Source organism: Monodelphis domestica, chromosome X (assembly GCF_027887165.1).
Source record: "Monodelphis domestica isolate mMonDom1 chromosome X, mMonDom1.pri, whole genome shotgun sequence".
Classification (NCBI taxonomy): domain Eukaryota; kingdom Metazoa; phylum Chordata; class Mammalia; order Didelphimorphia; family Didelphidae; genus Monodelphis; species Monodelphis domestica.
Genome location: NC_077235.1, coordinates 87,468,968 through 87,494,120, shown reverse-complemented (window position 1 = coordinate 87,494,120; position 25,153 = coordinate 87,468,968). Strand labels below are relative to the sequence as shown.

The window sequence follows — 25,153 nt, the reverse complement described above, 5'->3', positions numbered from 1 at the left end:
CTCACCCCTGCAGGATTCTGAATCCAGTGACAAGACAAAGTTAGGACAACTAGAGGTCACCCAGGATGCAGAGATGGCCCGCATCTTCAATGGCTGTCTAAGCATGCTTCAGCCACCTTTGTGGCCACTGGAACAAACTGTTCTCATTTGCTCCTGCTGGGGCGGGAGTTATCTTTTCATACGGCAGACACCCACCTAACTCACACACAGGTCTGAGGCCTGTAGGGTGATTATACTCAACCTGGTTTAGCCCACCTGCTGAGGCTTGTGCTGGCACAGGGGTGTGACCACTGCTTCTAAAGCTTCTTGGAGCCACAAGTGAGAGTTGGGCGGGACAACAAAGGTGAGGCAAGACCTCACACCAAAGGTACTAGTCTTCCCTGAATACTCCATACACTTGTTTAAAGTATTTCTGGGAAAGAACACCTTGTTGGGAAATAGCCAATCCACCTGGCTACTCTCATCCCTTTCCTTTTCAACACTCCATAATCCCTTCTCCGAGCTTCCCCCTCCTCAAGAACTCAAAGCTCAATGAGCCACCCCATGTGGATGCCATATCTGAGGGAGGAACAGTGACAGAATTCAAACTGCCCTGGAGTCAGTTGAAGAAGGAACAGACCTCTAACACATAGGGCACAAGAGCTGTCTGCCTGCACCCCTACCCCCCAGGGGGAGGGATGTTGACAGTCAAAATCAAAGCCTCTCCCCCATAACCAAGCGCTTTGGGAATATGGAGTCCATCAAACATCAGAGAGAACCAGTGTCATTCCAAAAGGGGCTCCACCAGGAGTTGAATTTCACTACTTTACTATTTAAGGAACCAAAGTAGAAACCCCTTCTGAGTGTATCGTCGCTGGCGGCTACTTAAACGTGGAAGGATACATTGAGATTGTCCTCCATGGGGCAGCCGGGGGCCACTCCATTCCAGTTGAAGCTACTACCTAAGCCCTGGAATTTGTGGCCTCTTCTGAGACCCCTGATAGGAAGAACAGTCAGGATGCTCGGGCCAGGTTTGGCCAAGAGTGAAAGGGCACAAGTGGTAGGTGTTCAGCAGACAGGGACCCTGGTGTTATTCAGGTCGATCCCCCATGTTGTTTATAGAGGGTGACATAAAGCAATTCAGGAAAAAGGCCGGGACATTCAGTAAATCTCCCAGGAACTAACCATACTGACTTGAGAAAAAATCCACATGAGAAGTACCACGCTGACCCAGAATCACAGGGATGCTAGATCTTCCCAACCTCCAGTTTAAAGGTGACAAAAAGCACCTCCCCACTCCCCCACCCCACCAGATCCCCACAGTGCATGCATGCATCTCACAGATGCCCCAAAGATCCAGTGTCAAGAACGACATGAAATCTAATGAGACGAGCCTTAGCTTTACAAAGAAAATCTGTGCTCATTCTTGCCTTCAGTTTTACTCTAGAATGTTTTTTGGTTGAAAAGCAATTACTCCCAAGTCAAATTCTGGGTCTCTGCAGTAAATGAGGCCCCTCGGGAAAGCCACGGCCCAGGATCAAGGGTGGGCCTGCTTACTAAACTTGAGCTTTGGTGGACTCTTCTTGGCTTCTTCTCTTAACATCCCAGTTGTAAACTCGGGCCATATCTGAGAAGGTTGTTAAAGAAAATGCATTCTGGAAATGTTTCCACAGGGGAAGGGCCACCCCCAATCTGAGTCTAACCCTAAATACGTGCCAATTTCTAACCCTAACCCCCCTTTATAATAGCATTAGCCTTTAGGATAATTTTCATAACCCAATCATTTGTTTTGAGCTACTAGTCAAATAATATAGTGGGCGTTACCCCTAGAGTGATTTTTTGGACCCTTTCTAGCTTAATCAGCACGTGCATCATTAACGTGGCGATTGTATTTCTGATCACTGTGTCATCAGATCTTCTCTCCCAAGGCTCGGGTCTCTGGTCTTGACCTGGACCAGGGTCTGGCCTCCTCTCAATCAGTCTATTTAGATTGGTGCTTCTGTACTGGTGCGATAAAGTTGCGCCACAAAACCGAGGCTGCAGATAAACTGGGTTCATTCCCTGGTGACAGCTAATGGAATGAGCCATTTTGGGGGCTCTGCAAACACTGCTTTACAGAGTTGGGGTTCTTTCCAATGAAATCATTCAACACTTCAAAACCCAAACCCTGAGGCTATGTGATGCTGCCATAGTTTACAACTGATTTTTTGGAAAGCCTTACTTCCCCCCTTCCCTCTTAGAATCAATACTCGCTGTGCGTTCTAAAGAACCACGGAAGAGTGGTGAGGGCTAGGCAATGGGGGCCACGTGAGGGTCCCAACTGACATTCTGATCCGAACTAACTCCTGCTGAAAAGGGTTAGTAGTAACCAAGTGGTCTGGAGATTCAGGAAGGCCCAGTTTTAAGTAATAGAGAATGGGCAGGCGGGAGACCCATCCAACCTGCTCCAGCAGAGGACGCCACAGGCCCAGAACCTCATAGCCTGGCTCAGGAGTGCAAGTCTTAGGGAACTCATTCTCATCTGCTTTTAGACTAGCTGAAGCTGGCCATTAGCTGCTGCTTGCTTCTCCACCATCTTCCCTTTAAGTTGCCAATAGATCATCCCACTGAAACGGCCCATCACAACCTCAAATGCCTGCCCAGCAGAGCTTACCTCAGCCCTTCCCAAGAAGGTGGGTGTCCACTCCAGTGAGGAAATCTGACAGTGGGGACCCACCCCAGCACCCACTAGCAGCATACATTGTAGCCTGCCAGGTGGCAGCCCCACCTTCCCATTGGTCCCATGAAGCATACATCACCCAAGATGGCACTGCAGAGACCCAGTGGCCTGACCTAGCCCTCTCCGATGGCCTAGTTCTAAGCTCCCTGAAGGCAGGGATCCCATCTTTCACTTCTGTGGCTGCTGCGTCCACGGTGCTCGGAACATTTGGCTTTGAAAAAATCAAGGGCACACAATAGATAGAGCATAGCGTGGGGGGTGGGGGGTATGGCTAGAAACCACTTCCTGGGAAAAACTCTTGGGATCGTAGTAGCCTAAGCAAATGCTAAATCAATGTGCATACTGGCACTGCAGAGGCAGCTAGGTGGCATGGGAGCCAGTCTTGGGCCTGGAGGCGGGAAGACCCGAGCTCCATTTGGCCTCAGACACCAACTAGCTAGCTGTGTGATCCCAGGCAAGTCACTTCATCTCCATCTGCCTCAACTCTCTAACCATAAAATAGGGAGAGTAACAGGTTCGTTTGTCAGGCTAGAATAAGATAGTTATCGTAAAGTACTTAACACAGTGCCTGGCACATAGCAGGCCCGTGTATGTGCTTGAGTCGTTCCCTCATCCCTTAGCATCTTAGGCTGTATTGCTAGTAACCCAAATGAAGAGCAGGATTTTCCACCTTTTCACCACTTCATGCCTTCCCAGTGAACTCCCCTGAGGCATCTCCTGCCTAGGCAAGACGTCCTACATCGGAGCAAGCAGAGGCCAAATATGTGCTAGTCCTCAGACCTTAATGCATGTTTTCAAGCTGGCCGCCCAAATCCCTTCAATAGGGCACCAAGCTCTGGGGGAGAGAGCAGCTCTCTGCTGTCTTTTCCTTTTGTGAATGACAAAGGATACTGACTTCCATGGTAGTGAACTGATCACGCAGGAAGTCTAGGTCTTCCTCAAGAGATTCCAGATTGCTGGTGGCAGCAGAGTGGTTCTTCTCCAAGAGGGCCTGGGCCTCGTTTATGTCATATTCAAGCATAACATTGGCCTGGAGAGAGGAGGAAGGAAGGAAAAGAGGGATTTGGGAACTCAGCCCTGCCAGTGACAGACATGCAGCATTAAATCAAGTGTTTAGGTCCAGGGGGCCCAGTCAACTGCATACTTTGCTTGCCTTGGCTGGCTCAAAGCTGGCTGCCTTGGCCTGGCATCTCCCTGGAGTCAGGAAGACCTGACCTCAGTTTCCTCATCTATAAAATAGGGACTCTGGACACAGTAAGCACTTAGTAAATGCCATTTTTGTTTGTTTTTAAAGTTCTCCCCACTCAGTAGATAGAGAGCCAGGCCAAGAATCAGAAGACCCGAGTTCAAGGTCCAGCCTCGGATACTTCCTAGCTGTGTCTCTTAACCCCACTTGCCTAACCCTTAGCATTCTTCTTCTTGGGAAGCCATACTTACTATTGATTCCAAGGCAGAAAGTAAGGGCATTTTTTGACTTTGTTTCTTAAAAGAAAGCAAGTTGGAGAACTGCTCAGAAAGAGTCCAACAAAATAAAAGGTAAAGTGACAAGCCCATGGTCACCCAGGCGGGAAAGTGTCTGTACCTGAATTTGAACTCAGCTCTGCCCACCTCCAGGCCCCAGGCTCTGCACTATAGTGTCACCTCAGACTTAGGAAAGTTACTTAACTCTATCTAGGCCTCTGCTGTTACCAGCAAAAAGGCAATGCTCCCCTGTTAGCCAAGCACCAGTTGAAAAAGTTCCACCTCTTCCATGTACTTACTTACCCCCAGCCAGAGGCATACTTTATCTGTAGGAGGAATGAAAGCCTTGCAATAAAGGTTGTCAGCCAGTAAGAATCTGGTCTCCAGCGGCTTTGTGGTCTCCTTCGGGTAAAAAGGGAGAAACCAATGGGCTACTTAGGTATGCTTTCGACAGTCTCCACCACCCCCAGGGGGGAGGGGTGCTCTTCAAAGGATGGGGTGTCAGAGGGCAGGTGGGGTGCCCATTTCAGGACAGCAGCAAGCAGAGAGAAGGCCAGACTCTCACTCTGAAGGCATCTTTTGGAACACACATTGTGAGGGTTCAGAGGAAGAGAGGCAGTAGAACAGACTCAATCCTTCCCAGGGAAAGTGAAAAGCTCTCAAGCACCAAATTTGGATGGTGCAGAGAAAACCGCTTCCACTGTACAAGGAACAAAGCAAGGCCCAATCTCCATCTCTAGAAATGTATCCAGAATCAGAAAATGAAGACAGTCAAGAGAAAACATGAGGGATTATAGGTGCAGGGCTACAGAGAGGAGGCTCAAGTCTAAAATTAGAACCGAAAGCTATATCAGGAAAAAAGGGAGACGTCAAGAAAGGGTTAGGGTGCTGGGCTTGCCTGCTAAGTGACAAGAAAGACTGGTGGCATTGTGAATTGATCCAACCATTCTGGAGGGCAATTCGGAACTATGCCCAAAGGGCGCTAAAAGCCTGTCTGCCCTTTGATCCAGCCATAGCACTGCTGGGTTTGTACCCCAAAGAGATGATAAGGAAAAAGACTTGTACAAGAATATTCATAGCTGCACTCTTTGTGGTAGCCAAAAATTGGAAAATGAGGGGATGCCCATCAATTGGAGAATGGCTGAACACATTGTGGTATATGTTGGTGATGGAGTACTATTGTGCTCAAAGGAATAATAAAGTGGAGGAATTCCATGGAGACTGGAACAACCTCCAGGAAGTGATGCAAAGTGAGAGGAGCAGAACCAGGAGAACATTGTACACAGAGACTGATACACTGTGGTACAATAGAACGTAATAGACTTCTCCATTATTGCAGTGCAGTGATCCTGAACAACCCGGAGAGATCTATGAGGAAGAACACTATCCACATCCAGAGGAAACATCTGCCTGATCACATGGGTCGATGAGGATATGGCTGGGGATGTAGACTCTAAAGAATCACCCCAGTGCAAGGATCAATAACATGGAAATAGGTCTGGATCAATGATACACGTAAAATCCAGGGGAATTGCACATGGGCTATGGGAGGAGGGTGGGGGGGAGGGGAGGGAAAGAACATGAATCTTGTAACTATGGAAGATACTTTAAATTAACTAAGTAAATAAAATTTTCCAAAAAAAAAACATGACAAGAAAGAGAAGGCAGAGAGCCATCTGGGGGCGACTGTGCTTCTGATCTTGGCCAAGGGGAGTGACTTCTACCTGGAAAAGAGCAGACCAAGAAGAGGCCCTTGAGAGACTGAAGTCATGGGCCCCAGGAAACAATCATCTTCAATACTAACAGAACTGTGGGTGCTAAACCTCTACACTTAGCACATGGAAGACACCGGCGAATGGGAAAAGTACCACAGACTGTGGATGGACAAATGGCTTCATTTCCAAAATGGAAAAGACAACAAAGAACTGGAAACTACATACAGGCCTATCAGTATTGCTATCAATTCCTGGAAAAATTCTAGAATGGATCAGTAAAGAGCTGGTTAGGAAAAATGTGGAAAAAACAGGGATTACGGAGTTGGCACAACTGCCTTAAGGGGTATACCGTGTCAGATTCGTCTGCTACTCTCTCTGGACAGGGAACTTGGGGGAATGCTAGTTCATCTACATTTTAGCAAAACATCTGCTTAAGTATCTCATAATATCCTTGCAGAAGACGAGCAGTGACACGGGCTGAGCACTAGTTCGATCAGAGGAATTGAGGAAGAAACGAGTGGTCAGATTCAAAATCTGAAGTCACCTTGGTAGACAATTCTTCTGAAAGGCCCCTGGGAACAGGGCAGTTTCCCATTCTTCTTAAGGACTTGGATGAAGGCAGATCTGCAGGGAGGGAGAGCTAAACCATTAGGCAACAGAGAAGGGGCCAGGAAGAGCTCAGTAGGTTAGAACCTTGGGGCAACTCCAATGAGACGGAATTCAATAGGGATATATGCCACATCTTACCCTTGGTCAAAACAAAGTGACCTCACAAGTGCAAGATGGGGAAGGTGTGGTTACACAGTGGCTTGTCTAAAAGAGGGAAGCCGAAATGAGCTCTTGGGCTGCACTGCGGGGTATCTAAGAACACAGAGAGGAGAGTTCCAGTGGATTTTGCTCTAGTCAGACCTCCCCTGTGCTGTGTTCAATTCTGGGTATCATGGCTTAGTGTGGGAACACTATACCCAAGACAGTGAAGGGCCTATAGTCTATTTCCCATGAGGATAAGGTAAAGGAGATGGGGATTGTCTAGACTAGAGAAGAAAAGGCCTGGGTAGCAGTTGAAAGAATAGATAGCTGTCTTCAACAGGGAAGAGAAAGGGGCTGGATGTCAGGACATTTCAAAGGCCGGCCTCAGGAGATGGCAGGTACCTCCTCATTGAAGGCCTTTAAGCAGAGGCTGGGTGCCCCGCTGGCTAACTGAGTCACCAGCCTCCCTCTCTAGGTTTTCTAGCCTCATCCTCTCACTCCCTTGCCCACGCCAGGGCAAGGCATCCAGCAGGAGGACCTACCCCTGCTCCTCCCAGGACACTCCATCTCTCACTTGACTGCCTCGGATACATCCTAAGCAGCACATAAAGCCTCCCAAGTCCCAGTGTATGTCCTCCCTCCCTTGGATTTCTTCTGTGCATATGTGTACAAGAACACAAAGTTTCATCTTTGACTTGGGAGTCTGGAAATTCTGTTCTGTGACAAACCCCGTTTAGTTTTTAGCTCACACTTCTAAAAAGTGATGAGCGTGACAGACACGATAAGGCCCTGAAGCTTCCCAATGGTACTTCCAGGGATGGCACCGGGGGTGACAACAGATCTTTATCCTGCCCAAGGTATGTCTACATTAGTCAGTTCACTGAAGCCATGTGTCTGAAGCAAAGTATCAATTAAATGTTATCACTGGAGAAAATGGGCAGCTTAATGGGCTATCCCAAAATGCCCTGCACATCAACATTAACGCACTGTGGAGCTTGGAGGATCTACCTCCCTCCTCTTGTCATCTATGAAAGGAGGGACCTTCCCAGAATTCCGGGGTATCTCATCCTGTTACTTCAGGATAATAGGAGTATTTTTGACTTCTCTGGCAAACAAGAGCATCCACCCACTTCCTATAAAATGCAACTGCTGGGAGGAGGGATGAGCTGAAGGAGCCCCTTTTGAGGTTGGGGGGGGAAAGGTGGGGAGGGCAAGGCATGCCAAGTGTACACAGCCAGGCCACCTCAGGAAGTCTGCCCTGACAAGGAGACTTCAGGGGAGTGAAACCTCAAATTCAGTGAGGTCCCTTCCCATGCGAAGATGCTGTGATTCCAGCCCACAGCAGTAGACGGACGTTGACTAAAAGAAAAACCTATGGCATGGGAGAGCAAAGAACCAGGCTGTGAGAGTCCAGGCGCCGCTAAGGCAGCCACCACAAAGTCCAAAATGCACTTACTTTTTTCTTCTGCATGTATTTCAAAATGTGTAATGTTTGCTTGATGTCTGGAATCTGATTTTTCAGCCTGGTAATTTAAAAGAATAACAGGTTAGTATTTCCCTCAAAGAAAACCCCCTCGCCCTCCAAACCACCGTGTTGAAGACCCAGCCTGAGCAACATTGGTCTACAAACTCTGGGAAATCAGCCAGAATCATTCTGAAGTGCTCCGGGCTCAAGTTTTTTTAAAGCCAAAGTAAGCAGCCCGTTGCAGGAAGGGCGTGACTCACCAGACCAACTCTTTTCCGTTCTCTTTTCACTCTCCTCCCCAATTTTCTCATTCTCTAAAAGTTAGCATCTGAGATACTTGTGTGCAGAGAAGTAGGAAGGGAAAAGGAAGAGGGTCATATGCAGGGAGCAGCAGCACCAGGCGATAACCAGATTGGGGCATTCTCTAGGAGAAGCTCACCCAGCACGTTGTAGCCACTCAGGTCAATGCCAGGATCTACCACCTCTCTTTGGGTCAAGTGAATCCACTGATTCTGCATTTATGCTGGGGCCTCCCACAGGTCCCCTGGATAGTCCTTGCTGGGGGTCCAGGAGGGGAGGCCATCAAGTTTAGCTAAAGGATCCATGACATTCTCTAGGCAAGAGTGAGGGATGACAGCTACCCTGATAACCATGAAGCAAGAAAAGAACAAGCCTTCCAAGCATAATGAGGCGCCTTGTCCATGGAGGAGCTATGGAGAACTCTCAAGAGGAAAAGGAATAGAAGGGCTACAAGCTACACTAGTGAAAGAAATACTACAGAAGAGAAAGAAGGGCTCCATCCAAGTGGCCTGCTGGAATTTCCTTTCCTCTGCTTCCCTACTTGTCCAGTCTCCAAATAATGGAGCACCAAATGGCTGTCAATATTCCTTCCTCCACCTCACAGATCTCTAGGTGGGTATTTCTGCTATTGCTTGCTACCTTTCAGTTTCAAAAGCACCTTCAGAGAGACCTCAAAACATACCTTCTTTTCTTCTGAGTAAGGTTAAGTTCCATAAATTTATACTTCTGATACTGCTCATCCAATTTCTTGAGAACAGTATCTATAGACTCATTTCCAGGCTGTTTCATAAAAGCATCTACATCTTCCTTTAATGAAGGGAAGAAAAAGGCATGGATTATAAACTTCCGATATGATACTAGTGAAGGTCATAACAAAGGGAGGAGACTAGGACACACAAGGGACCGTTCTACACCAAGGATGAGAAAATCCCACTGACTCAGAGGTGAGGGGGGTTGTTATGTTCAGAACCAATGCTCCGAAAGATGGGACTGACCACAACTCAATACAGATTTCTCTCACTTTGGTGGTACTCATGACAGAGCTGACTACTGGATGAGGCTGGGGGTGAAACATCTCCATCTGACCACGGTAGGAACTGGGCAGAAGCAGACATCAACACTCTTTTCAGGAAAAAGCTCAAGCTCACGTTTGGAGAAGAGGTTTTCAACCTCAACAAAAAGGCTGTTATCTTACTAGAAACAGCCTCAGGGTTCTTTGGCACTTAAAGCACTTTGACTGCAAAGCTTAAAAAAATTGACTGCTGTTTGGCATTTTTATCAATGACTTGGCTGATAGAAGGACCAAGATGGTGCTTCTGATGTTTATCAGATTTATAGATGCCATCAACCTGGAAGGGAGGGCCAGCACCAAGGTTGGCTGAGTTCATAACCAAAAAGACTGTAGAAGCCAGATAACAGAGGCAAGTGGGAAAAGCCTACTGCTTGGAAAGGCTACAACAGCAAGTGTATAAGTAGAATTGAATTCAGGGAGGCAGAGCTAGACAGTCATTTACTAAAAAAAGGCCTGAGCTTTTAGTGGACCTCATTTAGAGCTGATATCTTGGTTAGCAGCCAAGAGAGCTAAATCGAAAATGTAGGCCACATGGCGAGGAACAGTATCGAGGCGTTTGGAGGTGATACCCATAGAAAGCAGCTTTGTAGTCTGCCCCAGGCGGATCTCATTTAGATTACTGTGTTCAGTTCTGGGCATCAGATTTTAAGAACATTCAAATGATGAGCATCCAAGGCCTTGAGATTATGTCACAAGTGTTCCCTGCTGCTGCTACTTACCAGGCAGCTGAATGGTACAGTGTGTAGAGTATGTGGAATCTGAAGTGAGGAAAACCTGCGTTCAAATCCAGCCTCAGACACTTCCTAGCTGGGCACTCTGAGCAAGTCACTTAACTTGTCTGCCTCGGTTTTCTCATCTGTACAATGAGAATAATAATAGCACCTCCCTTGAAGGGTTGTAGTGAGGATCAAATGAGATGGCTGAAAAGCTCTCTGCAGGCACCCTGGAAATGTTAGTGATGATTCTTGTTCTTACTGTCACCATTATTATGTATGTGACCTTGATGCAATTACTTCCTGTCTTTGGGCCCCATCTATAAGAGGAGGAAGCTTAGTCAGATCATCTCTACAGGATCTCTCAGCTTTAAATCCCTGTCATGGTGGACAGAATAGCTATTGCTACCTGAAAATAACTTGAATAGTAACGAATACTTTTTTGGGGATCCTGTCAGCTTTCAAGGATTTGTTTCCTTTGGGTGAGTTTTCAAGTATTTAAAAAAGTGTCACAACCAAGAGGGATTAGATTTGCCAGGTAAGGCTTTGACAAGGCCTACTTAGCTTTCGGAGAAGAAAAATTGGGAAGATGGTTAGGTCCCTCACTCACTGGAATTCCTGAAATAAAAAGCAGGATGACCATTTGTTGGACATATAGTCTAGAGAAGATTCTTGTTTCTTTCTAAAGTAGGGGGTTGGACTCAACAGCCTTTGAGGTCCCTTCCAACTGAGATTTTGCATGTAAGAGGATCCTTGGCAGAACAATTTAAAGTAAGTTATTGCTCAGGTATCAAACTCCTCTCTATTCACAAACTAACTTGGAAAAAAGTATCAGGTGAGAATTCCCAGAGTTTCAAATCTCAGAATGAATACTGAGAATAAGAGACAAAATGAGTTCAAACTAATTAAGGGCCTCTTATAATCTACTTCTAAGAACATTTCCAAAAAGATTCTATGATGCCTGAGCCTATAATCCATCTCCACTGTGCTACTGGATTATATTCCAAAAGCACTTTACCCTAGAATATAAAGAAAGCACCTATACGTTTGTAGTAACAATAGGAAGAAACAGTAATGTCGCAAAACTAGTAATAGGAAAGCATTTCCATACCTGGAATGTCAGAAATAATTCAATGGAATTCAACTTGAAGGAGCAGAGGGAGGGAAGTGCCAATTCTAAAGGGGAATTCAGAGCTTTCAAGGCTGATAGCCCAAGTTCCTTCTAGAACTACAAGCTAGTAGTTCTCTGCACAGCAAACCAACTCTTCCAATCTTGTGGCCTGTCTTTTCCTTGATATAAGAGTACCACTGGCACTCACCAAGCTCATTGGTCAGATTAAGGTACTTTTGGGGGCTAACAAATGGAAGAAAATCCAAAACAGGGTAGGCACTGAGGGGGCATGGTGGGATTGGGCATGAGAGGCCGAAAGAGGGCAAACGAATTTCCCCCCAGACAAGAATTTCAAGAGAAAAAAGTCACCAATAATCTACTAAATCCAGTGGCCCTTTGTGGACCCTCATCCTCTTTAGCCATTCGACACAGCTGACCACACCCCTCCTGAAAACTGGCTCTTCCCAGAGATCACCTTCTCTTCCATCCCTCTTAAGGTTCTTCCTTTGGTCCTCTTCTCTCTCATCTACAGAGATGATTCACCAAATGTCCATTTCGAGCCCCAATTTCCCTCCACAGTTCCAGCCACACATCTCCAACTGCCCATGGGACATTTCTATGTAGATGTCTTTGAAACACCTCGAGGCATCATCTCTTCTCTCTACCAGCCCCCCTCCTGCTTTCTTCTAACTTCATTCATAAGAAGACACCAGTGACTGAATAAGTCTCTGAGTGGATGCAATCTGCAGGCAAGAGTGGGTACAATCTATGAGATCTGGAGGTCTCAGGAGGACAAAAACCACTTTGGTTCCTCTAGTCAAAGTAATATTTGCATGCCAATAAGTATCTGGGACCAAACAGTGCCTAGGGAAATCTTAGGCTGTTTTTCCCTCTAAAAAATAAATAGAATTTAGCTCTGCTCTTTCCTAACCAGGCACACAAATTCAAAACTAAAAAGTTGCATCATAGATCTAATACCTTTTGAGTCTCCTTTTCCATTTGGTCCATTCTTGGAACTCTTTTCTTCACTAGATGTTGGTGCCCCCTTTTCCACTTGACCAATTTTACTTTTTAAACTATTTTCTTTTTGCATTATCTTCATTTCTGTTCTCCAATTTTTCTCCCACTTCTCTTATTTGATTTTTTCAATTTCTTCTTGAGCTCTTCCAGTGCCTGAGACCAATTCCCATTTTTCTTTCAAGTTCTACATGTGGTTGCTTTGCTCTCACCATCCTCTACTGAGTCAGTGACTTGTCTCTTCTTTGTCTCCATAAAATTTTCCTATGGTTAGGTGTTTCTTCTGCTGTTAGCTCATTTTTCCAGCCTTCTTTTTGTCTGTGGACTGGGAGTTCTGAAAACTGCAGGGCTCAGCACTGGGAGCTCTTTTGCCCTGGGGCTAGGGGCTTCACAGGCTTAAAAGGGTCAAGCCCTACAGACTTCAGGGCCTCACTGGTGTCAGGCTTGGGGCTTCAAGGGGAGGATGTGAGGTGCTCTACTCTTGGCTTAGGGAAGGTCCCAGGATCCCAAAGTTGGCCTATGCCCAGGCTCAGAGCCTGGCAAAGTAGATGAGGTGAAAGGGGTGGGGTGGGGCCGGTCCATACTCCTCTGTGCAGTTTTAATTCCAGTTCCCTCTTATCCCAGGAAAATTGACTCTCTCTGGCTACCCTTCCAGTTGTTTTCTGCAGGAGAGCCCCCTCATTCTGTCGGTTATTGGTTTTGTGACTCTTGGCATTCTGAGGTGCTATTTAAGGTTAATTTGGGAGGATTCTCTGAGCAGTTTGAGCTTTCACTGCTACTAAGCCACCATATCTTGGCTCTGCCCATCATCATTTTCTCAATTATTGAATGCTCAACCACTTCTGATTCTGGAGCATATGGGTAATAGACACACTGAAATCAACTAATCAAGAGATCTGTTTGCTAAGTCTCATACTTCTCTCAAAAGTCATTCAGCCGGGGGCAGCTGGGTGGCTCAGTGGTTGGAGAGCCAGGCCCAGAGACGGGAGGTCCTGGGTTCAAATCTGGACTCAGACACTTCCCAGCTGGGTGACCCTGGGCAAGTCACTTAACCCCCATTGCCTAGCCCTTACTGCTCTTCTGCCTTGGAGTCAATACACATGGAAGGTAAGGGTTTGTTTAAAAAAAAAAAAGTCATTCAGCAGAGTGATTAACAAGTAGGTACATTTACCAACTGAATTTTTTTTAATTTTTATTTTTAATTTCAAACATTGTTTCTTGGTTACAAAAATCATTTTCTTTTCCTCCCTCCCCTTCCCCCACCCCTCCCATAGCCGACCAACTAAATTTTATCTGAGAGGCATTAAGCTTTTAGCAGTAAAATGGCTGGGAGGCTAATAATTCAAAAGGTATCTTGGTGTGGTGGATAAGGTAACCTCAGATAAGAGAGGGTGGTCTCTCTGAACCATTCTCCAAGGCAATCTGGGGAAACCCACAGAACCCTTTGGCAAAGGAGTGGGTTTAAATGCCTAAGAGGCATAAGAGCACATTGCTTAGTTTCACAGAGCCTTTTTCCCTTTCGCTGTTTTAAAAAAATGAATTCTTGAGAAGGATGATTCTCTGGGATGGGATGGGAAGGATGATACAGTGGAAGACATGGGTGTCATAAAAAACAAAAGCTATCCTCCAAATGTCTTTTCTCAAATGATTAAATTGTGTTCAACAGAGTAACCAGTTGCAAAATAGGTAGTAAAGTGTGTCACTCACATCTTGGCACTGAGTGCAAAAGAAGAAACATTTTCGGAAAGGGCAAAAGCACTGACTCTGGGAGAGCTAGAAGGGGAGAATGTATAGGCCCTGGAGATCAGTTTCAAGAACAACACAGTGCTTTTTGTTCTTCTTTGTATGCTGAAATGTTCATCCTTACTGATAGATGTCCCTTATTTCCATCTGATCCCTCAGGCACCTGATGCTTAGCCTCTTTCCCAAGCAGCTGAAGTTACCTTTATCTTCTGGTCAACCCCATCCATAAACTTACTCCCCAGAGCTTACTTAGACAGTACACTGTGGTGGGGAAGGAGCTGTGTGGTCCCAGGTAAATCACTTGAGCTCTCTGGCCTTCAGCCAACCAACCACTAAACATTTATTCAATATCTACTGATATGCCAGCCATTGTGTGAAGTACTAGAGCTAGAAATCCCAAAGTGAGCCAGGCTCTAACTAGAAAACATGTGGGTTACATACACCGGGGCAGAAGAGACCTGGTAGCGCAGCAGGTGAGATCAGGAGAGGCTTCATGCAGAAAGTGGGACTTGGAACAAGTTTTGAAGGGAACACAGGCCTGTAAGAGGTGGTGATGAGAAGGCAGTACACTGTAGGCAGTGGGAAGGGCCAATGCAAAGGCATGATGGTGAGAGACAGAATATCCTAATGAAAAACAGTAGGAAGAACATGTAACCAGGCTGAAGAATAGAGGCTAGAGAATCATGTGTAACAAGCATGGAAGAGGAGGTTGAGGCTAAAACTGGACTGAGCAAAAGAGGGACTCACTCCTTAACTTTAGGAAATAAACCAAGAGAAAGAGTGCCAGGTCCCACCCTATTCTCCTCCCCCCACCCAATGCCATGCCTGCCCCCACATGCAGTGTCAGGTGCACCCTGCCCCCACCCTTACCCCACACAGGGGAGGGAGGAAGCATTCCCATTGGGCTGCTGGATGGATGGGTGGGTGAAGTGAGGAATGTCCTCAGTGAGTATAGAGAGGGGAAGGAGAGTGGCAGGAGTGCTCTGCTCCCCTCCAGCTCTGCCTTCTATGAGCTGCCCACCTTACCATCTTGTGCACTCCGATTGGGCTGCTGGGCAGAGGGGCAGGTGATATGAAAAACTGTCATCAGACATGGTGAAGAGGAAAAGGAGCAGCTCCACCAGAGGCCCTCTGCTTTTCTAGTAATGAACTAGGGGGAGAGCAGTTAGGTGCCGACAGCGAGAGTTGTGTGCCATCTTTGGCATCCATGCCATAGGTTCACCGTCACTGGACTAGGGTAAGGAGAAACCTATTGCAATAGAGTGGGTATGGGAGGATAAGGGCATGGATTTGGTGGGGAGGCCTGGAAAAGTTCAGAGAAAGGAAATGATCTGAAAAATGGGATGGTAAAGGGCTAAAATGTACATATGCAAGCTTTGGGAAAAGGATGGAGTCCAGTATAATGCAGAAATTGCAAACATGGGGACAGTCAACAGAAAAGGGGAAGGTCAGAAAAGGTTTTGGGGAAAAGTTCTATTTTGGACTTGCTGAATTTGGGATACCTACAGGACCTCCAATATGAAATGATTGAGGGACAGTGGGAATGTGTGGCTATATATCTCAGAAAGCAGCCTAAGGCTGGGTCTGGGAGTCATTTTCATAGATTACTTTAAATATTAAACCCAGGAAAGCAGATGAGGGGGTCACCTACATTTCTAATAGGTAAAAGGAGGAAATTGGACAAGATGAGTCCTGAAAGATACAATTTCAGGAAATGTAAAGGCCTGGAATGAAACCAGTTTTTTGTTTTGGTGCCACCAAGTTCACTGGACACAGCTATGGGGAGAAGAGAAACAGAAAACCAGGTGTAGTGGTGGGTATGCATTGTGTTTGGCAAAGGTTTAGAAAAACACCCCAAATGCTGGCAAAGTACATCCTTTGGAGGGTATGCAGGTGGATGAAGGCCAATCTGGAAGTGGAAAAAAAAGAGATCTACTCAGCCATTTTTCTTTTTCAAAGGCCCCTCAAAGCTATTTGTAGTCCAACACATTAATAGGTTTGTTAAGAACACTGCAGAAGTCCTGGGGAGGAGATGATTCCATTAAGCCACAAACAGGGAAAGGATTCGCAAGAGGCAAAAACAGTGGGAATACATTAAACCACATCCCTCAGAGAGAATACTGTGAATAGGAGGGCATGGCAGGAAGCTAGAGAGCCATAGCTACCAGGCTCCATTTCCACTTGAATAGTCAGTTGGCAGATTTTCTTCCCACCAGAAACTTACTCAGCCAGAGGTAAGATCACAAAGGGAGGGGACAGCAGAGCCAACCATAGCGGGATTGGGGGGGGGGGGGGCTAGCCCAAACAAACTCGGCAGGAGGCTTCACAATTAGCCTGGAGCCTGCCTTGGATTTCCCAGGAAAAGAACTAGAGCTAGGGTAGCCTCGGCAAAGGATGAGCCCATGCGGAAGGACCACTCGAAATGATTTGGGCCTAGACACGAGGGTCCTAAGACCCAAACAGAAGCCAACAATCCTTCCCTCCCCCAATGTTGCCATCACTCGATTTCGCTCGCCAGCGTTGGGACCCTCAGGAAGCCGGCATATCTCATTTTGCGCGTGGAACTTTATTCTGGAGAGGGGGTTGAGCCGGGAGGGGGAGGGGCGGCGCAGTGCAGGAGTGGAGGGAGTAGGAAGGTCTGGGGAGGGAGGGGCGCTTAATAACTAGTTTTACCGGGTGGAGAATTGGTGGGGGAGATGGGGGGGATAGAAGGGGGAGGGAAACAGGGTGGGGGGAATGGAGAATGCAGAAAGGAAGGGAAACAGCAGGAGAGGAAAGGGGGAGGAGAGGAAGTGGAGGAGCCCCAGGCCGGGACGACCCCAGTACGGAGCCCCAAGACTCCGGAACGTGGCCTGCCTGCCCATGTTGGGCCAGCGGCCAGCGGCGCCTCTTACCAAAAAAACCGCCTCGGGAATCCCCAGGTGCACGCGGCGCCCACTTCTCCCGGCCGAATCCCCCGTACTCAGAATTTCTTTCGCTGTCGCCATCTTGAAAGGAAGCCGAGAATCCCCGCTTCCTTCCGGCGCCCGCGGAAGTTCACAGCCTGCTCCGGAAGTTCACACTGCTCAATCAGTGCCGGCCCCAATTGACTCAGACTGCTCTTATTGGCCCGGCTCCTTGACGCTGGTCACTGATTGGCTGCTTGGCGGTTGAGCATCAAGAGGAGGCGGGACCTAGCGCGAAGGCCTGAAAGTGAAAGGAGGGGCGGAGCCAACATAGTGGCTTAGTGGCAGTGAAAGTGAGACCGCTCTGAGAATCTTCGAAAGTGAAAGAAACGGATAGACTAAAGCCTAGCATAGAGTAGCAGCGGGGGCGGGGTGAGGTTGGTCCTGGCCCGGCGAAGCCAATCTGCATTCTCTGAGGCCTTAAAATGGCTCCAGGAGTAAAGCAATCAACATTTTTCTGCTGATTCCTAGGTACCTGCCCTGGGCCCTAGGCCCCTCGGCTGTCTAGACTCTTCCAGGCCTGTAAAGTCAGAGTTCAAGTACCCTCGGGGCCCTAGGGCTGCCTCGTGCGCCCCAGAGCCGGGGAGTAGCCTCATCCCTGTGTGGGTCCGAGAATTCAGGCCCATTCCCAGCCCCCCAAAAGGTGTTCCCGGAGAGTATTGTCAACGTGGAATCTAGAAGCCCCCAAACTTGTAGCCTAGAAAGTTTTAATGACCCCCAGTTTACTTGCTTAGGTGTGGAGTATCTCATTTGTCTCAATGGTTTCTCCCCTTAGGCCAACGTCCTTTACCAAGGTGTCTACCAAGGGGTCTTTCCCTTTTGTGTCCATTGTAAAGTAAAATCACAGCTATCTCTGTCTGGAAGTCCTCATTTTCCCTTGTTACCTTTGTAAAGTCAATCAACTGTCCCTCTCATCCTCAGTTCCCTAGAAAGTTCCCCTAGAAAGGAATTTAAGCTTCCCAACTTTAATGGCTCCTTGGAATTGTCCACTATAGCACTGGTGGGCTTTTCCCCTCGGACTCTGTGTCGAGGCCTACTATCACACTGAACCCCTTTTCCTTGATTAAAGAGTGTTTTTTTCTGACCATTTAATAGTTCTGTGTTTTCTCCCAAGTCAACAATATCTTCCTCTCGCATCAAATCAAACGGAAATGTTGCCTCTTGTTTGTTCTCGAAAGGTGCAAAGGTCTGTTTGATGCGGCTTCTTCTTAGCCAATTAGTCCACAGTGTGAGGAATCCGAAGATTCCTTGGCCTTTCTGGATACTTGCGTTCCTCTGGGACTGTCCAGATGGGCCATTAACACTGGGGCAAGTCTTCTCTGAAGGGCTCCGCCCATTCCTCAATAGACCAGAAGGATGTGAATTCATTTCTAAAGCCTCATTCTAACTCCAGTGGCATGCAGAAGTCTATTTTAAGGCCGAATGGTCCAGAGCCCCTCACTTCTTTGCAATGGCCCACGTGAATGGAGGCGGGGAATCTCTGTAGAGCAAAGGCCCTGGGCCCGAGTCTAGCAGCCCAGCAAAAGGCGAACACTGGATCTCCTGTAAACAGCGTTTGCATCTCCGGAAATGTGGACAACTCCCAGCCAGCAGTGGAGGAAGGACTCGGTGGGCATGGCCAGTGGCACACAGCTGCAATCCTGGAAGGTATGAATTCAGCGGCCAGCTTGTCCTTGCCATTGAAAGGGTTCTGCTGTCCACCCCCTGGGCACACTGGAACTCAAAGTCATTGATTCTTATTAGCCTAGGCTACCCAAAGAGTCAGTGTTGGCCTTAGTGTCTTCTTCCATTTGCCAGTGGTGAGCTGTCAACAAATCACCAGCCCTTGGAGTCAGAGAGAGAGAAACCAGGAGAGAGACAGGAAGGAGAAGAGTGGAGGAGGGGAGAAAGGAAAAGAGAGAAGAGGAAACAAGGACACCCACCCCCACTTAGACCAGGTGGCTCAGTGAGTAGAGTACGGGACTCAGCATCAGGAAGATCTCAAATCAAATTCTAGCTGGGTGACTCTGGGCAGATGATTGAACCTCTCTCAGCCTTAGTTTTCTCATCTCTGAAATGGGAAGAGAGGGAGGGAATAAGCACTGGGCCTGACAGGCATTCTCTCGTACCACTCCCATTTTGCAATAGAGACTGCTGGAGGTGAAAAGACTTGCCCAGAATCACATAGCTAGGAGGTGTCCAAGACTGGATTGGAACTTGAGTCTCCCTGACTTCAGGCCCTGCATCTAATCTGATAGCACCTAACCTAGACCCTAGTTCCTGCTATGATCATTATTATCAAAGGGGACAAAGCTCTCAGATTTGCCTTCAGTCTGACCATCTCTAATTGCTGGTAATGAGGGATTTCCTTGAAGGTGTATTACTCCAAGCCGTTAGGAAGTTAAGCACTGCCGGCTCTCCCCCAAAGCCTCTGTGGACAGGATCAGGCATGTCTCTGCTGAGGGAGCCTTAAATATTCCCATTCAGAGGAGGAAATGAAAGGAAATGCAAGAATCAGTAAAAGGGCCTGGGGAGGTAGAGGGAAGAGGAAGAGCAGAGGAGAGGAAAGGGAACAAACCACTGTCTACTTCTTTCACCATCCTCTTCTTTCTAAATTCAAGAACGAAAGAGAGGAAAAAGGAAAATGAGGAGACAATGGAAGGAGCTCAAGAATGAACAATCATAACAAGAAACATGAAGAGGATGAATTCTCCCATAAAATGGAGGAGGGGAGCAGAGAGGATTAGAAAGCAGAATGTGTTGCTAGCAAGAAACACACTTGAAACAAAAAGATTCACACAGAATTAAAACAAGGGGCTGGAGCCAAATTTATTATGCCTCAGGCGAGTTTTGGAAATGCAAGAACAGCAATCAGGATCTCAGACAAAGCAACAGAAAAAAACCAGACATGGCTAAAAAAGACAAGCAGGGAACCTACTGTAGTGATGGCGAACCTATGGCATGGGTGCCAAAGATGGCACGCGGAGGGCTCATGCAGCCCTACCCCTCACCCCCACCCCCAGAGTTTGTTACTAGGGACTTGGATGGAGCTGCTCCATTCCCCCTCTCCACCGAGCCCGACACCACCCACCCTTCTGCCCAGCAGCCCAATGGGAACACTTTCTCCCTCCCTTGTGTGGGGTAAGGCAGGGGCGGGCACAACACTCAGTCTAGGGGCAGGGCCTGGCACTCCAGCTTAAAAGGTTTGCCATCACTGACAGGCACCATCGACATTAAAATATATCAATATCGAATGTATGTCTATCAAATGGTATAGCATCAAAATACTTAAAGGAAAAATTAATCAAATCATAGGGAGAAATAGATAGCAGACTATAATAGTTGGGAACCCTGACGGGCCCCTTTCAGACCAAATGACAACACCTAACAAAAAAATAAACAAGAAAGAAGTTAAGGATCTGAATAGAATTTTTAAAAAGTTAGACATGATTAGCCTCCAGTGAGGCTATGAGGCTATTAATGAATGGGAAAATAAGGGAACATACATAGTTCTCCACTTGGCATAATACCGACACAAAATGTCTGTATTCTGTGGCATAAAAATCTTATAATGATGCAGACAAACAGAAAGAATAAAAATCCTTTACCCTCCACAAAGCAATAAAAATTATAATCAGTCAAGGGCATTTAAAGGCAAGAATGGAGACTAATAATTGAATCCTAAGGAATCGGTCAATCAAAGAACAAATTGCTGAAGCAATAGATAACTTCATTTTCAAAATGACGGCCATTAGACAATAGAACAAGACTTTCATGAGGGAGATGGAGCCGTCCTAAGGGGACACTTTAGAACACTAATGCTTTGATCAAAGTAGAAAGAAAGAGCAGATGGATGAGCTGGGCATACAACTTAAATTAGGGAGCCAAATGGGGACTGGACCTTCAAGATGAGGAAACTCCCTCTGCCACTGCAGGAAGGAATCTTCTCGTCTTCGAAAGTTGCCTAGAGCCCTGAAAGATCAAGTGACTTGTGTAAAGTATGTAAAAGAAATGATGAAAAACTATTCGGTTCAATTACATGCCAAACAAATTGATAACAAATGAAATGGATGAATATTTACAGAAATATCAAACCTCTAGATTAAAAAGAGAGAAGTTAAATAGCTTGGTCCTGTGGAAAAAATACCAATTGAGCCGTAACGGGGCTGGGAGGGGATGGATTTACACATAAATTCTAGCAAGCATTTCAATAAATATTAATCCAATATCATTCCTTTGTTAGGGAAGATGGAATCCTACTAAACTCCTCTAAGACCCACAGATGGTCCTGCTACCTAAACCAATAGGAAAGGAAAGCTTAAAGGAATAGCAATATAAAAATATTGAATAAAATCTTAGCAGAGAGGCCATGACGACATATGAAAAAGCTCAGACCTTCGAACCATGTGGGACTTCTGCCAGGAAGTCGGGGCTGCTTCAATCTTAGGAAAACTCCAAGTAGACCATGTTGATAGTGAAACCATAATAATCCTGACAGTGACAGAAGCTGTTGACCTTTAATATGATCACCCTTTTGTCCGGACTAGATGGGGCAAGTTCAATGATAGTCGCACTGCCTTGCCAAAGGGCTACTTGATAAAACAAGACTCATTTGGAGATGAAAAGATCTCTGGCATAGCAAGGGAAATGATGACTCCAAAGGCAAAAATCAAAGGTGAACTGCACACTTCCAGACCGCAAGCTAGATAAGGGACAATTAGAAATAACGGGAATTGGATAAACTGGAAAACACCAATCACTTCAGGAAGAATTCCCCATCTGCTACACTACTGAGGCTGGCAGAGCTGAGCCTCAGACCAGCTCACCCTGGGCATGTGACCTGAACGTTCCAGGTGACACCAGCACAGGAAGACACGGATTGCGGCGCCAGAAAGCCACGAAGGCAATCACGAAATAATAAGGGGCATTTTGATTGCGGGAGATTGAAAACCTTTGAAACAAACAAACAAACAAGCAAGCAAACAAAATGAATGCATCTAAGACAGGAAAGGAAGCAACCTGGGGGGGGGGAGGAATCTCAGACAAGGGCTTCCTAGCCAAGATATAGACAACTGACATACACAACATCTGCACATAGAGGAATATATGTGACATATGTGCATGCATAATGCACACATGTATAGGACCATATAGTATGTCTATCGCATATGTATGTGTCGATGTCTGCGTGCGTGCGAGTGAGCGTGTGTGTATTATTCCAAATCACTAAAAAGGAGCAGCAATGCAAATCCCAACCACTCCAAGGTTTTCTTTCCTTGGTCAAATGACCAAAGCTGGCAATGGTCCATGTGGGAAGGGTGGTGGAAATACAGGCACATTCCTACACCGTTGGCAGAGCTGGGAAGTGGCACAAACATTTTGGAAAGCCATTTTGAATTGTACCACTAAAGTGGCTAAAACGCTCCTACCCTCTGACCCAGAGATTCCATTGCTAGGCATCTCCCCCCCTAAGCCAGCTACTGACAAAAAGAGAGCCCTCCCATATACCCACCAACTGAAGAGAGCCCAACTCTTGGGGACAGCAATGAACTGGAAACAAAGCAGATGCCCATCGACTGGAGAACGGCTCCATAAATTGGGGCCCATGAGTGGAATGGAACAACACAATGGACTGTGCTGTCAGAAGCAGTGTGGTGATGAATACAGAGAAGTCTGGGAAGATATAGCCGAAGGAATGCAGAGGGAAGTCCTCAGAGCCAAGGAAGCAATCTACACAATGGTGAGAAATGGAGATAGCAAGCCACAAAGCAAGCACAGGACGTCTGAGAATGAATCAACAAGTTCCATGTTGTTGGCGAAATAACAAAGGATGAGCTCGGCCCCAAAGATGAGATGAGAGGAGAAGTCCCCTTCACTCTTTGCAGAACAGCATGCATGCTTTCCAATTTTTGCTGATTCTTTACTCTTCGTCCTCTTTCTTTGAAAACATGCTTTGTTAGATGGCTCTCTGGGAGGGGGAAGCACCACATTATTTGAAATCGTTCAATTATTTGGCATAGTTCTCGAAGTGCTGGCTCTAGCAAGGAGACAAGAGAGAGAAAATGAGGCCAAGAGGAACCAGAACGATCATTTCTTGTGCAGATGATGTGATCTTTAAGACCCTAAAGCATGAACTAAACAATTAACAACAACAATAACTTCAGTAAAGTAACTAGATCACAAATAAGGCCACAAACTACTTGAGCTTTCTAAAGATCAAAACAATACAATTCCATTCAAGATCCCTTTAGATTGCACGAGCTCCCTTTCTTTAAGACACACTGAGGAACCAGATGAATGCAAGCACAATCTTTTTCAGAAAGAAATACAAATAACGGGAAAAGAGAGTTATTCTTCCTAGTTGGGCTGGGCCCGTGTAGTCAAAATGATCATCCTGCCAAAATTGCTTCATGGTCTTCAAACTACCAAAGGGTTAATTGATTGAATGAGAAAAAAAGAACTGAAAACTTCATTGAGAAGCCCCAAAGGGAAGCGAGTGTAGGACACCACCTCATAGAAATGAAGTCCGCAAAGGATGGGGAAGAAGGTCATCACTGATGAGAGATGCTTCATGATGGAGGGGAGGGAGGCATTGGAGGTTTTGGTCCTTGTTTGTTTGGCTTTTTTTAACCTGACCAACTGGTTTATTTATTGATTTTTTAAAAGTTCATAATCAGGAGCAGCTAGGTAGCTCAGTGGATAGAAAGCCAGGCCTGGAGACGGGAGGGCGTGGGTTCAAATGCAGCCTCAGACATTTCCCAACTGTGTGACGCTGGGCAAGTCACTTAACCTCATTTGCCTAGCCCTTATTGCTCTGTCTTAGAATTGATAACTAATTTTTAAAAAAAGAATCAATACTAATCAAATCTAAGGCTGAATCTAAGGTTTTAAAAAAAACACATAATCAGTTCAACATATCGGGTACCAGGTTGGCCTGCTTTTGCCTGTCCATGTTACTCTCCAGACTTCCTTCCTTCTGTTACTTCTCTTCCAGCGAGGCTCTTCACTTTGTTCTTCTTTCTGACTTTGCCATCGCTAGCACTAGCACCACCCCCGCCCCTCGCCACCACCACCCTTCTCTCTTCCCTTGTCCCAAATCCAAAGACTCCAGCAGACAATTCCCCAGTTGGCCATGTCACAAAATGCCTATCTCCTTCTGCCCCCATCCAATGTGCTGAATTCAGACTGGTTCCTCCAGAAATGGGCTTGACCATGCGTGGATCAGAGTTGTTGGGGTTTTATGGCGCTTTTGTGGCCTTTGGATCAATGGGGCCTCGGGCTGCGACTCGCTCTTTTCCGGTTCTGTTCACACTTCTGCTGAGAGTTTTCAGAATCCGTTCCTTTCTCCATTCCTCACTGCCGGGGCATAGCCATTCCTTCAGAGACAGAAACGGGTGGCTGCTCTGCTTGGTCTTTATTTCATCGTTGGAGGCGAGAAAGCCAAGAGTCTAAGGTAATGAATTATAAGTGGCCCATCTTGGAGGAGAGATCCTTTAGCTGGAGGAGGTGGAATCATTCCCCATCATTCAGGGCTGCTCTATCTGCAGTTTGGTTTAATTGGGTTTCTTTGTCACAAGGGAAGTCTCCGTGTCATCAGGGGCAAAGGGAAAGATATAGGTATGCTCTCGGTCTACCCCGTGGCTGGAGGAGGGCTTCAAGAAGAATAACCACTACAAGAAGCACATGAAGGAATTGCCAAGAAGTGAAAACAAGGGCTGAGCTTAGGCCAAGCCAAGAGCAGCAAAACAAACAGAAACGTCCTTCTTCTGTGTGTAACAATCGAACTACCAACGAATGATTCTATGGAGGTGTCAGACACGCAGCCCTACTGAACAGATTAAAATGGAACTGAGAAACAGTTAACAGAATAAAGGAAAATACAATCAAATGGAGGTGACGTCACATTTGAAAATCAAGTCAGTCTGTGGCCCACGGGAATCCTCAGGGACAGATTAGCGGCCCCGTTTCTATTTGCTTTTGAGAACCCGATTGATCTGGAGGAATAAAAGGTCAAAAATCTTCCATGAAAGAATGAAGAAAAAAGCAGAAGGGAGAAATGGAGAGACATCTGGCTCAGTGTGCCAAACTAGGTGCGAAACACCGTGAACCCCAATAACTTAGCTCCTGGGGGAAAGGGAGACCTCACTACTCGACAAAAGCTGCTAGGAAAACTGGGCCACAGCC

At 46.6% G+C, this 25,153-nt stretch overlaps 1 protein-coding gene across 6 annotated transcripts in view; it reads right to left on the bottom strand.

Moving 5' to 3' along the window:
• Positions 1–1,399: 1,399 nt before the first annotated feature.
• VBP1 (VHL binding protein 1) overlaps positions 1,400–25,153 on the bottom strand; it is a 50,496-nt gene continuing 26,742 nt past the window's right edge. For 2 of the 6 annotated variants that reach the window (XM_056808857.1, XM_056808861.1), the window contains 5 exons: positions 9,072–9,196; positions 8,081–8,147; positions 4,463–4,561; positions 3,590–3,728; positions 1,400–1,606 (listed from right to left, as the gene is read on the bottom strand). In XM_056808857.1, the coding sequence (XP_056664835.1) occupies positions 1,536–1,606; positions 3,590–3,728; positions 4,463–4,561; positions 8,081–8,147; positions 9,072–9,196 (501 nt within the window). In that variant the 3' untranslated portion in view covers positions 1,400–1,535. The other 4 variants (XM_056808862.1, XM_056808858.1, XM_056808859.1 and 1 more) reach the window with 4 other exon arrangements.